Genomic DNA, 15,247 nt, shown 5'->3' on the forward strand with positions numbered 1-15,247 from the left:
ACAATATTTCTTTCTTTCCAAATGATCCCAAAAAGATGTGTTCTTTTTCTTTAACGTCATCAGCCATGATTGCCTTTTTTTGTGGTATCTCAATATAAGCAGATTCAGAGGAAAGTAAGAAATATATTTTTTACCTATATCTTGTCTACTTACTTATCCTCTTCATCCCCAGTGGGACATAAGGCCACAATCTAGTTTCATTTGTTGTGGTTTCTGTAACTGATAGTTTTTACAGGATGGGGGAGTTAACCCCATGCCCAACACTCCAACCTGGAGGGCCAGGGAATTTGTAGTCAAGGTTTCCATCCTCTAGAAGGGCTGCTGTCCTGAGCTAATGAATCCTTTCTATCCAGGTTTGTTTTCGAAGTTTACCCTCTTCTAGATGAGTTGCCTTACTGGGCTACGACTCTCATCTAACCGCCTATTTACCCATAGCTGGGACAAGGTTGATGAGTGCTAGGGCATGTCCACACACCGGTGGGCCTACACACTGCATCTTTAGGGCCCTTGTTGCTCCGAGATCTCCTGCAGTTTAGCCTGAGGTGCTAGACCCCAGTTTACGTGTACTGTCGCGGGGAGGCACTGCAGGAGTCTTGGTAGTGTAGAGGCTATGTACTGGCAGGAAAGACTTACGCACTCGGCTTTCTTTTCACACAACAAGTATGCTAGCCAGCGGTAGTTAACAAATCATTGAATTGCAACCACACTTGACGCATAACACTGCCCTGTGGCATAAACCACTAGCACACCTATATCTTGTTTAGTTGTATTAAATTATCAACAGGTCTAGGAAACTATAAATGGATTAAATATTTGAGAAATTGAAATACCATACAGTAAAATCATTCAGTAAAATATATTTTTACTAAAGAAATAGAAAGTTGACTATCTGACAGAAGTAAAGAATAATTATTGTTTTTTAGGCTATACGTTTGATCCAAGCTTGTGTTGATGTACTTAGTAGTAATGGATGGTTAACACCTGCTTTAGCTGCTATGGAACTGGCACAAATGGTTACCCAGGCCATGTGGGGCAAAGACTCATATCTCAAACAGTTACCACACTTCACAACAGAAATTGTCAAAAAATGTATTGACAAGGTAAGGTCATATCCTTTATTACATATACAGATAATATACAAGCCATGTCGTTGATATTTACCAACTGATTTACTAATTTCACTAATTCTACCACAATATTTATTTATTATCACTTTAAATGTTTATTAGAATATTGCTCTCAGAGACTTATACTTGCCCTTTTGCATACTCACATTAATTTCTGAATTAACTACAAAATTTATATTTGATGTATTGATGTCATATTTTGACAGGGTGTAGAGAATTTATGTTTTTTTTTATTGATGTCTTACTTTTATAGGGTTTTGAGAGTATTTTTAATGTACTTCTGACTTACTTTGACTGGGTGTAGAGAGTATTTTGGATGTATTGGTGTCTTATAGTGACTGGGTATAGAGAGTTTATTTATTTCTTGTTTTAACAGGGTGTAGAGAGTATTTTTGATGTTATGGAGATGGAAGATGAAGAACGTAACACCATTTTATCATTTTCGGAGGCACAAATGGCTGATGTTGCCAGGTTCTGTAACAGATATCCTAACATAGAATTAACATATGAAGTTCAAGATAAGGAAAGTATCTCTAGGTAAGTTTTACATATCCATAGATAAACACTGAAATCTGTATCTTACACTCAGAACAGAAGTCACATTAGAAGTTCAAGATGATTGTACAGTTTCTTTCATAACAGATTGAGTGTAAATTATATAGACAATAACTGTTTAGTGTCTTTAAATATCAGCTGTATTTGTAAGAGGCTGGGAAACGAGGTGTATGCAAGCTTTTAGCGAGCTACTACACCTGTTTCGAGCCGAGTACAAATACAGCTGATATTTAAAGACACTAAACAGTTATTGTCTTTATCCTGCAATTAATTCTGTATATTGTTTGTGTTTTGAAAGACACAAAAACTAACATATTTAGCATTTATTTTTCGATTTGTGAACACTTGGGGCCCGCATTGTAATATCAAAATCACACATTACGCTGAAGACGGGTTCGCAAAAAAAGAATCGCGAATGGTCAACAATAATACATCGCTCAAGGTGAATAATTATCTATTTTAACTTAACAACTTATTTCAATAGAAAAAACAAATAACAAAACAGTGTCCAATTTGAAACAGAATTGTACGAGTTGTCCTACGCTTCAGACTTGACATGGAATTTCACTAAACATGCATGCTGAAATTGACATGGTTGATTTTGTATTAGTTACACAATTATACACATTCAAGTTTTGAAATCGACATTTGTCATCGTCATTGGAATGCTATGGGAATACACATCCTGAGGTCAAACAGATTCAAACCATACTCAGTCCGGCAGTGGGCGGAGCTTTAAAGCGATATCTGTATAGTATACAGATACAGCATAGCGATATCTGTAGGGCTGTATCTGTATAGTAGGACACCAAATTGCAGGATAAATAGATTTATTGATTGGTTGTTGGCTGCTGAATGTTCAGTGGCAAATACATCATGCATGTTTAAGATAAAGTTCACAAAAATACTAAAATTAACCATAACAGTATAAAGGTACAACAGTATAAAGGTACAACAGTATAAAGGTACAAGTCATGAAGTGTTAAATTCACAAATAAAAGAAAATTCATTCTAGTATGAAGTTGTATGTTTTACAATGAATTTTAATCTATTGGATGTTGGTCGCCTAATTTTCAGTTAGTAATATTTCATGTTTTTCAAAGAGAATTTAAAAACTTTAGCTGACTCTAACATGTCTAAGAGTTACATGTAATAATACTCTTTGTATTTGTTTACTAGTGGATCAGCTGTGAATGTACAGGTGACATTAGAAAGAGAAGATGAGTTAGCAGGACCTGTCATAGCTCCCTTCTTCCCACAGGTAAGCATACTAAGTTATGTTATTTCAGAGGTTTATCATTCAAAACTTGGACAATGGCTGTTAATAAGCTTAGATTACTAAAGTCATTTTAGGCAGTTAAGCTGCCTTATGCGAGCACCCTGGATTTATGTGCTACCCAATAAATGCTGAAATACATGCCATTATTACCATCTAGCTGGCTACTATATTATTTATAACTTATTGGACAGTTTTTTCATACTTATCATTTGAAATACAAAAAATATGACCAGAAAAACCTTAAATGATCATCGATTTTCCCAAAAGTTTTGAAGTTGCACATAGGAAGTAGAGCACAGTAGGAATTCTTATGTAGTTTTTTATTCCCTGAGCTTTTGGCTAAGATGTCAAAGAACAAATGTATGAAATATTTCATCGCCGAAAATCTCTAAAGACAAGTAGTTACAGTGATATTGTTTGCCCTAAATTAATGGGGAATACAGGCTTATTCCCCTGGAGAAAAATCCCAATTTGAAAAAAAAATGGCTTAAAATTATTCCCAAAAAGACATCTTTTTTCCCAAACAGTGCAGTCTCAGTAGTAATTGTGCATGAATACAAACTGAAATACAATCATTTAAACATTTTTCATGCCTAAAGTGACTATATGTCCAGATTTGAGGGTCCATTTATGTATCATCGCTGACAGTAAGGGGTCTTATTTCAAATGAGGGTTTACCTCTTGAAAGGGGGTCTGCAAATTGAGGTTCCAGTCAAATTCATGGTTTATTATAAATTTCCCAATTTGATAAAAATGATGCATATTTTCCCAATAAAAAAGGGTAGAGGTAGTTTTGAAAAAAGCCAACAATATCACTGAGTTAAGATTTCCCAAATTGCAAAAGTCGTAGGAATATTGTTTGTCGTCAATACGTAGTCAACTACGTGTATATACGTCAGTAGTCTATATAACTGATTACGCTGTTGGTGGCAATTTTGAATTAGAAGACGAAATTTTCGTATCTTTTCAATTTGGACGCAGGGGTTCAAATAAGCGGTGGTCCGAGGTCTGGGACCTTCCACTTTTGCAGTCGGACTTTCTATTTGGTTACTAACTACGCCCGATTTGCCCGACGGACCTTGAAAGAAAATAAAAAAATAACTTTGCAAACATTTTTACCAAAGTTTTCTAATAAACAATCTCAAACTTATTTTCATCATTACTATTCATGACAGCTATGTCCAATGTGTTCAACCGCTATCTTTATACAGAAAATCGACGATAAATAATGTGTAAATCCGATTAAAATCGTATCTCACTGTCTGTCAAAAAACAACATTGAAAATAAAATGGCTGCCGCGAGATTACAATATCGGATTCGATTCCGGAAGCGGATAAGGGTAATTCCGTTTTTTTTAGCTATCAACAAAAAAAATCCAAACAGGTGACAAAATACATGCATGGTAAATAAATATAAACACTGGAATTGAAAACCAAAAGATAAATGTAAAAGAAAGAAAAAGCAGAAAATATTTTGTACACCAATTTTAATGTCAAAATCCAATACAATGTGACAGCTGGGAACAGAGTTTATCTAACAATATATATGTTCCTGATAACAGTATATTTTTTTTTATATCAGTGATAAATGTTGGTAATGCATGTTAAATGTTTTTCAAGTTAAACATATTACTGCAATTTCAAGGGGTATTTTTTTCTTCTCAATTTTGATAGGTCAGTTAAAATAGCTGGAAGTTTCTTATATAAAAAAAAAGATGTGGTATGATTGCCAATGAGACAACTATAAACAAGAGACCAAAATGACCAAAACTTGGTAACGGTCAAGATCCCCACCCCTAAACCATATATATTCATGTATGGGACAATATAACAAATCATATGAAATATAGGTGGAGTTCGTGGGGCCACTCTACCCCTTCCTGTTTGAGAATTTATAACGGTCGAGATCCACAATCTTAAACAATATATATTTATCATTTTATGTATGGGACAATACAAATCAAATGAATTATAAGGGGGTCCCTATGGTCACTGTACACCCTCCTGTTTGAGAACTTGGAAAAATTCTAGATCATCACCCCTTAACCATATATACTCATGTATAAGACTATATAACAAATCAAGTGAAATATAGGGAAAGTGCTTGTGGTCACCCTACCCCTCATGTTTAAGTACTTAAACATGAGGGGTAGGGTGACCACAAGCACTTTCCCTATATTTCACTTGATTTGTTATATAGTCTTATACATGAGTATATATGGTTAAGGGGTGATGATCTAGAATTTTTCCAAGTTCTCAAACAGGAGGGTGTACAGTGACCATAGGGATCCCCAACTCTAAATCAAATGAAATATAGGGGAGTCCCTGCAGTCACCTTATTGAGAAATTGGAAACAGTCGAGATCCCCACCTTTAAATAAAACCATATATATTCATGTATGAGAACTAATCAAATGAAATATAGGGAGAGTCCTTAGGGTCACCCTACCCACTCCTGTTTGATGACTTGGAAACAGATGAGATCCCTACCCCTCAACCATATATATTCATGTAATGGACAATATAACAAATCAAATGAAATATAGGGGAAGTCACTGGGGTCCCCCACCCCCTCCTGTTTGAAAACTTGATAACAGTCGAGATCCCCCCCCCCCCCCCCCCCATAAACCATATATATTCATGTATGGGACAACATAAAAAATCAAATGAAAAATAGGGGTAGTCCCTAGGGTCATCCCACACCCTATTGTGTGTGTTTTGAGAACTTGTAAAAGATTGAGATACCAACGCCTAAACCATATTCAATCCTGTTTGTCATTTCAAAAAAAGATTGAATGACATACAAGGTCAATCTCATAGGCGACACATATGCATATCATTTTGCTAGACCCTAACACCTGTCATTTATTCCAAACTTAGACATCATGGACTTGGGGTGAAGGTGGGAGTCATTTACATTTACTATGGACAGGTCAGTCAGACCTCACCATTGATCCCTGTAGTAGTAAACATTTGTCTGATTTGTGTCTCAAAACATTTGTACTGTACAACACAAACTTCAGTTTTCTTTCCAGGGAAGCAACTCCATTCATACTTTTACAAACTCGTACTAAAGTCAACTTGAACTACTAACAGTCAACTAATAAGAACAATTACGATCAACTAGAAGAACTGCAATCATTGCAAACGTGTACCACTGCTGACTCGTGAAAGTCTCATGACCATTCGTGGTCATGTGTGTTGCTATTGAAAACCTTGATAAAATATAAATTATTTGCCTTAATGATTAATTCATTAAGTGAACATAAATGTACAATTATATATGAATGTTTAATGTTTGTTCTTTTAAATCTTTAAAAAAAAGTTGAAGCAACATTGCCACAGTTTTCATAATTAGGTTTGCCTTGGTTTTTGGTTAACTGCCTACAGTGCTTACAGCGCTTTGATTGTATAGTAGTTTTGATATTGTAGCTTTTGATTTGCCCTTATTCCAAGTCTAAACTATATTAGCCCCCATGGCCAGTTTTGTTTGTTTCATGGGTGGGGTATATTTAATGTAGCATTGTAAGAAGAAGATGATATTTCATTTCCACTTGTGTGCCCTAAAGAACACATTACAACATCAATAATTTTCGTTATACAATACAAACAATGAGATAAAAAAAAAATATTGATGAGAACTGTTTAAGTTCTTAGAGAATATGTAGATAAAGATTTTTTATTTTTAAAAAATATCTAACGCATTTTAATGCAAGTTAGGCTGATATAGATAACAAACAAGCAGCCCAATAATAGAGACAAAAAAAAAATCCACACTAGAAGCTCAAATTCAGGTTATATCATTAGGTTAAATGTTTGCCATAACATATAAATCAGTTGAATAAAGCTTACTGTTACTAAAGAAAATTCTACTGGAATTTATTGGAAAGGAAAACTAATCCTGTAAACATACACTACAGCTTAGGTGGGTTTTGCTTTGTCCACCAGCCCACCATGGGAGTGGGTACCAGGTGGGCAAAATTTCTACCTTGTCCACTCTGCCCACCCATAGGAGTGGGCATGCAATTTCTTTTGTTTAATCTAAAGATTTGCAAGTACAATCACTTGAAAAAAGCAGATAAGCATTTGTAATCAATATTTTTACAAAAAAAGAGAATATAGCTAGAGTGGTCATGGGTGGGCAGGTGGAAATAGCAAAATCCACACGGGCTGTTGTGTATCTGCAGGATACAATATAACTTTTTATCAGCTGAATACTAAATCTATATTAATATCCAGGTCCATGTCAGGCTTTGAATCATCAAAAGACGCTGTTAATAACATGTTTTAGCATATCCTAGATTTGATAAATTACATATTTTTTCCGTTCTTTCACAGGATTTATATGAAAAATAACAAAAAGTTCAATTGGAGCTACTCTTATGTTGTTACATCATTACTAAATTGTACATTTCTGTATAGTTATATATTTTGACAATAACCTGCCATAATTAGCCATAATGCTTGATAGTTTTTGGAAGGGTTGTTTTTCATTGGTCACATATTTTTTAAGATAACCTGATTAGCACTTCTTCAGTATTGACCATTGTCCAATGACCATTGGAGTTGCAAAAGGTCGATAAACTTGTTAATCATGAAAACATACGCCTTTTGGCAAGCATGGTTCCCTTATAATATTGATTATTTTGATTTTGAAATTTGTTGAAGAAACAATATTATAAGTATTTTATTTTTTCCAGAAACGTGAAGAAGGATGGTGGGTTGTTATTGGAGACAGCAAAAATAATTCTCTGTTATCTATCAAACGTTTGACATTACAACAGAAAGCCAAAATTAAGTTGGACTTTGTGGCGCCCTCTCCTGGACATTATAACTATGTTATATACTATATGAGTGATGCCTACATGGGATGTGATCAGGAGTACAAGTTCAGCATAGATGTCAAAGAGGGTGAAAGTGACGAGAGTGATAGTGACAGTGATTAAACTGTGACAAAGTAAGACAACTGATATAAATTTGGTGTATGTCCCCGATGATGGACAGAGATATGTCTGGTCAACAGTGAAATTTGGACAAACTGATAAAACCTGTAAATAATTGATAAGATTATCCTCTCAATGTCATTGACAGATTAAAACCATTCTCAATCATGTTTAAGTACTTTAAAAATTTCAAATATATAATGACAATGTGTGACCTTTAACATGTAGATCATCTTGATTATATTTGCATAACTTGTCACATGACCAAGTTACGTAAATAATGTCACTGTGTGTATTGATCTGATTGTTGACAATGTATTCAGATAATTTATTACAATATTGATGACCATTGGTAAATATGTAAACATAGATAGAGAGTATACGACCAGATGTACTTAGCACAGATTTATCTGTTGATATAAAAATGGTGTAATTGAAAATTTAAGCAATTATTTGTGAACTCCTTTATATTTTTTTGTTATTTCACTTATGTAAATAAATTTGAAGTGTGAATATAATGAATATAATTTTTTATACATGATAAATTGCTTTCATATCAGTTTAGTGAGATATGAGAGTTATGAAGTATCATAAAAACATAAATTTCGTCTCGTTAAATTATGTTTCCAAAAGAAATATCTAGTCTGTGCTGTTTGATAAATCATGAACATGAAAAAAAATATATGAAGATTATTATTTATGGTTAGTTATGTTAAGATATTTGTTATTGAACTAAAAATATTAAAAATCATTTTTTTCACACAAATAATTCAGTGAAATGTTGAGTGCAATTTTAATCTCTGACAAATAAAGTTTATTATCATTTAACATGTCATTTAATTGTTTTTCGTATTCAGCTGGTCACTACTACTGGAATTTTCATTACCTACATCATTCTATTCCAGTGCTGTATTGTTGATATATGTATATTATAATAAATAACATTGAAAATCTGTTTAAAGTGTTTCTTGTATATGAAGTTTAATTTATTGTAAAGTTATAAATTGTAATGAGGTTTCTTGACCCTTAAAAAGATTTGTTTTGAATAACATTACACTACGTTAAAATTTACAATTGAAAATTCATTATCAAAGTAAATGATATACTTCTTTGCAGTTTTAACCTCGCAATGCTTTGTATTCAAAGATATAGGGGGTTAAAAATTATTTCAATTCCCTTGGTTGCAATACTGTGCATTGTAAAAGATTGGTAGATTTTTTATTAGCATATATTTAATGCGTGTTATCTATATGGATATTGCCAACTTAAATGCTGAAGGTTTTTTTTATGGTTGTATACTAACAAAGCTATCTTATCCTCTTGTAGCTCCATATATGTGCCTAAGTTGTAATAATTGTCTTGTCTTGTCTTTATTCTGTGGTCTGAAAATTGCGCTCCGTCAAAAACATGTTTAATCCCTGCCATAGTCTTTATGTGCCTGTCCCAAGCCAGGAGCATGAGGTTCATGTTCGTGTTTTTTTTGTAATTTGTTTTGTTATAAATAAGCCTGTAAGTTTTCTCAATTGATTTTTTTCATATTATTCATGTCGTCACCTTTTAAAGCCAACCATACTGTATCATAAGTGTATGGGTTTTTCTTATGGTTGAAGGCTGTACAGTTTACTGTTGCCTATTATTGCTTACATCCACCTTATTTGAACTTTGGTGGTTAGTTGTCACATTGGCAATCATACCACATCTCCTTCTTTTATGTTGGCAGGAAGATGTGTCATCCTACCAAAACACAAATTTTTGACTGACCCAAACTGTCTTCTGAATGCAGTGTGATCAGCAGAGAAGCAGCAAAACTTAATTTTTATACCCCACACAATTTTTGCATTGGATATGTTGTTATTTGCCCCTCCATCCTTCAGTCTTGTTCTTGTCGTACATGTAGCAACTCCTCTGAAACCACACAACAGAATTTATAGATAATAAGGACAACTATGTCGATGTGCATATCGACAAGAAATTATGAATCAACTTATTTTCGAGGAGCTCTGCCCCTGTGAACTTATTTGCCTCAATATACTAGTCCATCAGTCCTGCTCTTGTAATATGGCAACTATTTTTAAACCACACAACAGGATTTCATGAAACTTTGTAGATAATAAGGACATACTGTGTAGATGTGCCTATCCACAAGAAATTATGCAGTTATGTTTCTTTTGAACTGATTGGCCTCAATGTACTGCAGTTTGTCAGTCATGTTCATCTTATATCTGTTTTTGACCAAGTCTTAACCAATCCTATGACCATCTGCACTTTAGGTGACCATGAAACCACTTAGGTAGAAGAGACACTTGTGATGCATGTTATTCATCAGAATAAGATGACAAAAATATATTTATTTCAAGAAAACAAATGTCAAATTTCTATGGTTTTATTCATTAAAAAATTACAACCTTTAATAACAAAATATCAAAACATGAACAACTGATTATCAAACAATCAAACAACAATAAAAATAATAGAAAATTATAGATATCTAGTGGGTTACATTTCATTGAGTTAACCAGTTTATCCTGGTCCAGCTAAATACTTATAAATACAAGGTAATTTTAGTTAAAGAATGGAATTCCTTTCTTAAAATACATTTATGACATAAGATTTATAAAATATACAACGATGAGTGTGTACATGTATTCTATTGTATTAATCTTTCTTTGGATATAAGTAATCAGTAAATTTCACTATTATATGCTTTTAATTCAAAATCTTTATTTGGAATCTGTTAGTGAACAACAGTATTCATTAATATAAATATAAATATGGACAGCTTGTTCATAACCATAAAATATATGAAATAAGTAAAATGAATGACAACACAGATTTGATAAAAGAGCAAAAACAAACTTTGAATACATTAATTGCATATAGTTTCAAGCTCCATGTATTTACATACTAATGCCATTGACATCAAAAATGTTTTTTTTTTTTTTTTTTATAGTTGGCAATTTTATTCAAAAGAGACATGAAAATAAGATATTTTACCTGTTATTGATTTTAAATGTTACTATATCATGTACATGACTTTCATGACTTTACAGCTACCCGTATGCAAGAAGATAAATGTGAACAAATATTATATGTACAAAAAGTAAGTATTGTATTGATTCAGGAAAACAATTCATCTGGCAAGGTATAAGCAGCTCTACCAAACCTATTGTAATACAAATAAAGCTAAACCTGAAATGTGTGTAAAAGAAGTTTAAGGAAATGATACAGTGGGTTGTTAGAAAAAAATACTCCTTTAATTTTAAGTACTTGTATGACTTTTTTCTTAATTGTTAGTGCAAGAACATAATGCATCAGTTCCTTCAAATATCACAATCTTAAGACACTTTCAATTCAGTGACCCCATCTTTTCATGAATAGGTCTTTACTCAAAAAAAGTAAAATCACAAAAATACTGAACTCAGATGAAAATCAATTTGGAAATTTCTTAATCACATGGCAAAATCAAATTTACAAAAACACATCAAAAACATGGACAACAACTGTCATACTCCTGACTTGGAATGAGCTTCCCTAATTCAAATTGTGGGTTTTAGTATCATCATAATCAAACAAATGAACTATGAATAAGACTAGATGGATTTGAAGCACATGTACCATTTCTAATCTGACATGTCAATGCTGTAATTATTGCCCATCTCATGTATGCTCTGTTTTTCTGTTTTAAAACATAATGCTGTCATAGTAGTTTTTTGTCTGCTTGATATTTTATAGACTGGCCTTAAAAGTAAAAAAAAATCACAAAACTTTATACATCTGTGTATAATGTCATGGTAAACAGTTTTAAAACATAGAAAAATAACAAAAACAGCACTTAATACAAAACTCAACATCAATAATACAATATAATTTCTGTAAATAAATAACTTTTGATCATTGAATCCCTACAAAATGACTGATGGGTGGGGCATTGACCATTAGTTCATTGTATTGTTCTATGAACATCCACATTCTGTTCATGTAAGTATCTTCATAGTATGGAAGACCATTCTCTTTGATGAATTTAGTCACCAGTGGCTTGATCTTTAGGCACATGTTGTCCGATAACTTAGGGAAGAGGTGGTGTTCTATATGGCAACTTACTATTGCGTGTCCAAAGGTATAATCTAAGAAAGGATTCCGTGGAAGGTTGAGTACACCAGTAGACATCTGATAAATCCGCTTTGGACGACTTTTGGGCGAGTACATTGCTAATCCAATGTGCTGGAAAATGTTGACATGAATATAAGGTATGGCAAGAACTGCCCTGTAGGTAAGAGTGCACAAAACTGCTCCCCAGAATGAGAATCCAGATATATTCATTAAAAGGTACAAATTAATTGTTAGTCCGAGAGGCATCAGTATTAAATATGTCAGTAGACTTTTCCATTTTCCCCATATGTCTTTTAGTACAATAGGTATAGTTACAACAGGTAAAAACAAAGGTACTACAAACATATATAAGTAGCTTGGTACAAATGGTACTTTCCATGTGCTAGAATCTCCTAATCCAATGATGTTTGTGTGTGGATGATGAACCTTAATATGGATATCATATCCCAGATCTCCAGAAAATGACCCACAAAGATCAGAAACGAAATAGACCATAAATGTGCCTAGCGCTTTACTACTACAAAGTGCACCGTGTTGAACTAAATGTGCAGTTTTAATAGCTATAGTTGAATGACAGCATCCAAGGACAAATACTCCCAACGCAACGGTTTGTATATTGCTTGATTTCATTAAGAAAAGAGCAACAAACACAAGTCCAAAACTGAGAAATAGAATCATCCAGTCCACTCCATGCCGGTCCCACCAACTACTGCTGTCTACAAGCTTGGTTACTTGTTGGTTTAACTCAGCAAAGTTTGGAAGTTCTTTGAGAGAAACATAATCATAAACATTTTTCTCGTCCTTTCCTTCGATTACTTTGAGTTCCTTGCTAGCTTTGGGTCTACTTTTAGACATTTTGAACGAATGGCAAGAAATCTCCCGGCAGTAGTAATAAATTAAGGGACAGCTGATACATCAATCAATTTCTAGTCATGTGATGATGGTTGATAACAACAGATATATAACCTATCACCGAAAAAAAGGCTAATGGAAACCAACTAAGAACGGACGTTCTAGGACTTTTAACTTGAGTCATATCTTTAGTTTAATTTATAGCAACATCTTTTAATGTTTTAACATCAGTACCTACATTTAATATTATTTATTTACAGAATGTAGAATATAAATTGTTGTTCATGTGTTCAGATTTTCTTCTGTTCTGTTCTGAACAGGTATGATCCTCAATTATACATAGGAGCTGTGCCTCCAACTTGTAATCAAGGATAATTCTTATTGGTAGAGGTGCTAAAATTTAAGAGTTTTATTTATGTGTGATACAACAAATGCGAATTGTGAATTTTAAAACTATATCAAAGTTTAAAGTTGTGTGCTATTTACATTTATCATTTACTTAGACTAAATAACATATAATTTTTACCGTATGATAATAGCATTAAATTGACGTTAATTTCATATTTTTCGAATTGGTGCTTAGCGGGCTGATATGAAAAGTTTATCACATGCTTCGATTGTTATCACATGCCCTTCCGTAACGTTATCACATGGCATTCCGGTGATACTCGGGCAATTCCGGAAAATACACCTCAATGCTACGTTTTTAGTGAAAAACATTTCAAAGTAGTGTACAAAACAATTATTTGAAAACTGGAAAGTATATTGTGTAAAATGATAAAGAAAAATATAATTAAAAACAAACAAACAAACAAATTATTAAATAAATGCATTATTTTTTCTTTCTGAAACATAATTTAGAAAGTTTCTTTTAAAATAATGACTTTTCCAAACAATGTTTATAATTATGTACATGTATATTGTTGAATTATTTTTTTGTGGATTCGTTCATATGAAACTGTTTTTTTTTTCTGTTGAGGCATATGATAGAAAGATTTCATATTGAATGTATCCGGGGCAAATTTTGGGTCCGACGTCCGTGAACGTTTTAAGGGCATACGATACAGTTTTGATCCTGTATTTACAAGTTCATAAAAATTTGCATATAGGCTATTTTTTACCTGATTAATTTAAATATGTAATAAAAAATATACCTTCATGTGCTACTTTTTGAGTCAAATTAGGTCGAAATTTGGTATATTTGCTCAAAATTCAGATTTGTGTCCGTAATTTCTTTTTGGAAAGAAAGACATAACTTTTTTGTTATAAAAGATAAACACAATTTTTTTTTGGTTGAATAATCGGTAATTTCTATATTTTATAAATATGCAAAAAAATATGCAATTTTTTATTCAGAAATAACTCATATTTATCAAATGTTCATGATTTGAGGAAAAAACGTCATTTATTACTGCATGTTTATCAAAATTAAAAAAAAATCCTCTATTTACAGTTTTATAAAATTTGGGTCACATAATCTCCCTGCAAAATGAAACAAAATGCCGTTTTGAAAAATAGGGGTCCATGAACTCGTTTTCAAATTAAATCAGTTTGAATGATAAAAATCAGTCGAAAAATGCATCTTTTCCCGATATGTCACAGTTTGACGTCGCGAAAATAACAAATTACGTTAGCAACGTCACTGCCTTCCCTGTAACTGTATCGTATGCCCTTAACTCTTTAAACCTCGGGAACCACGTAAAAGGATCAACACATGAATCTGTTAATTTTTCTTTACCGTGTTGAAGCATATGATAAAAAGATCATAACATGTCATTTTTCATATCGCATGTATTATCAGCCCTCGGTCAATATCAGCCCTCGAGCCATGCGGTCAACATTTCAGTAAAATTAATTTTCAAATGTTTTAGCTCTTTAAATACCTGCCGTTGAATTCAGTTATTCTCGTAGAATAAAGTGCTCGCCGAGTTGTTCATCACTTTCAAAGGCATTGCATTTTGTAAAAAAAATCATTTTACATAATAGTTTCAGATCACAATTTGTCAACATATAACACTTAAAAAATGCCTAACTTTTGCATGTATATCGTTTATCGTTTATATTGTTTCTGTATTGTTATGAGTTACAAATTATGACTAAAATCAGCATAGACCCATTAAAACAACATCTGATGCAAAAATTAAATAATACTTTTAGATATTTGGAATATACAATTGCTCTCAATAATGACGAATTCAGTATGTATATTAAAGAGATTTATCCTGTTGAATTAACTTTAAATAAAGCTAATGAATGAACACTGCCCTTTTCTGGATCTTGATATGTATATAAATAACGGGAATCTTAATACCAAAGTTGACGATAAAAGAGATGATTTTTATTGTTACCTATCCATTTTAAGATCATCTGATGGTGTCGTCC

The 15,247-nt window shown here is 32.7% G+C and overlaps 2 protein-coding genes across 2 annotated transcripts in view; one reads left to right on the forward strand and one right to left on the reverse strand.

Moving 5' to 3' along the window:
• Positions 1-8,858, forward strand: part of LOC134714683 (U5 small nuclear ribonucleoprotein 200 kDa helicase-like) — a 41,679-nt gene extending 32,821 nt beyond the window's left edge. The window contains exons 41-44 of the mRNA XM_063576156.1: positions 924-1,100; positions 1,504-1,664; positions 2,862-2,943; positions 7,661-8,858. Coding sequence (XP_063432226.1) covers positions 924-1,100; positions 1,504-1,664; positions 2,862-2,943; positions 7,661-7,906 — 666 coding nt within the window. The 3' untranslated portion in view covers positions 7,907-8,858. The remainder of the gene's footprint in view (positions 1-923; positions 1,101-1,503; positions 1,665-2,861; positions 2,944-7,660) is intronic.
• Positions 8,859-10,270: 1,412 nt separating this feature from the next.
• On the reverse strand, positions 10,271-12,951 carry LOC134714684 (fatty acid desaturase 6-like). The gene has a single exon (XM_063576157.1). The coding sequence runs from the start codon at positions 12,866-12,868 to the stop codon at positions 11,795-11,797; it is 1,074 nt and encodes a 357-aa protein (XP_063432227.1). The 5' UTR covers positions 12,869-12,951; the 3' UTR covers positions 10,271-11,794.
• Positions 12,952-15,247: the final 2,296 nt, after the last annotated feature.

The sequence above is a fragment of the Mytilus trossulus genome, chromosome 4 (assembly GCF_036588685.1).
Source record: "Mytilus trossulus isolate FHL-02 chromosome 4, PNRI_Mtr1.1.1.hap1, whole genome shotgun sequence".
NCBI classification, from domain to species: Eukaryota; Metazoa; Mollusca; class Bivalvia; order Mytilida; family Mytilidae; genus Mytilus; species Mytilus trossulus.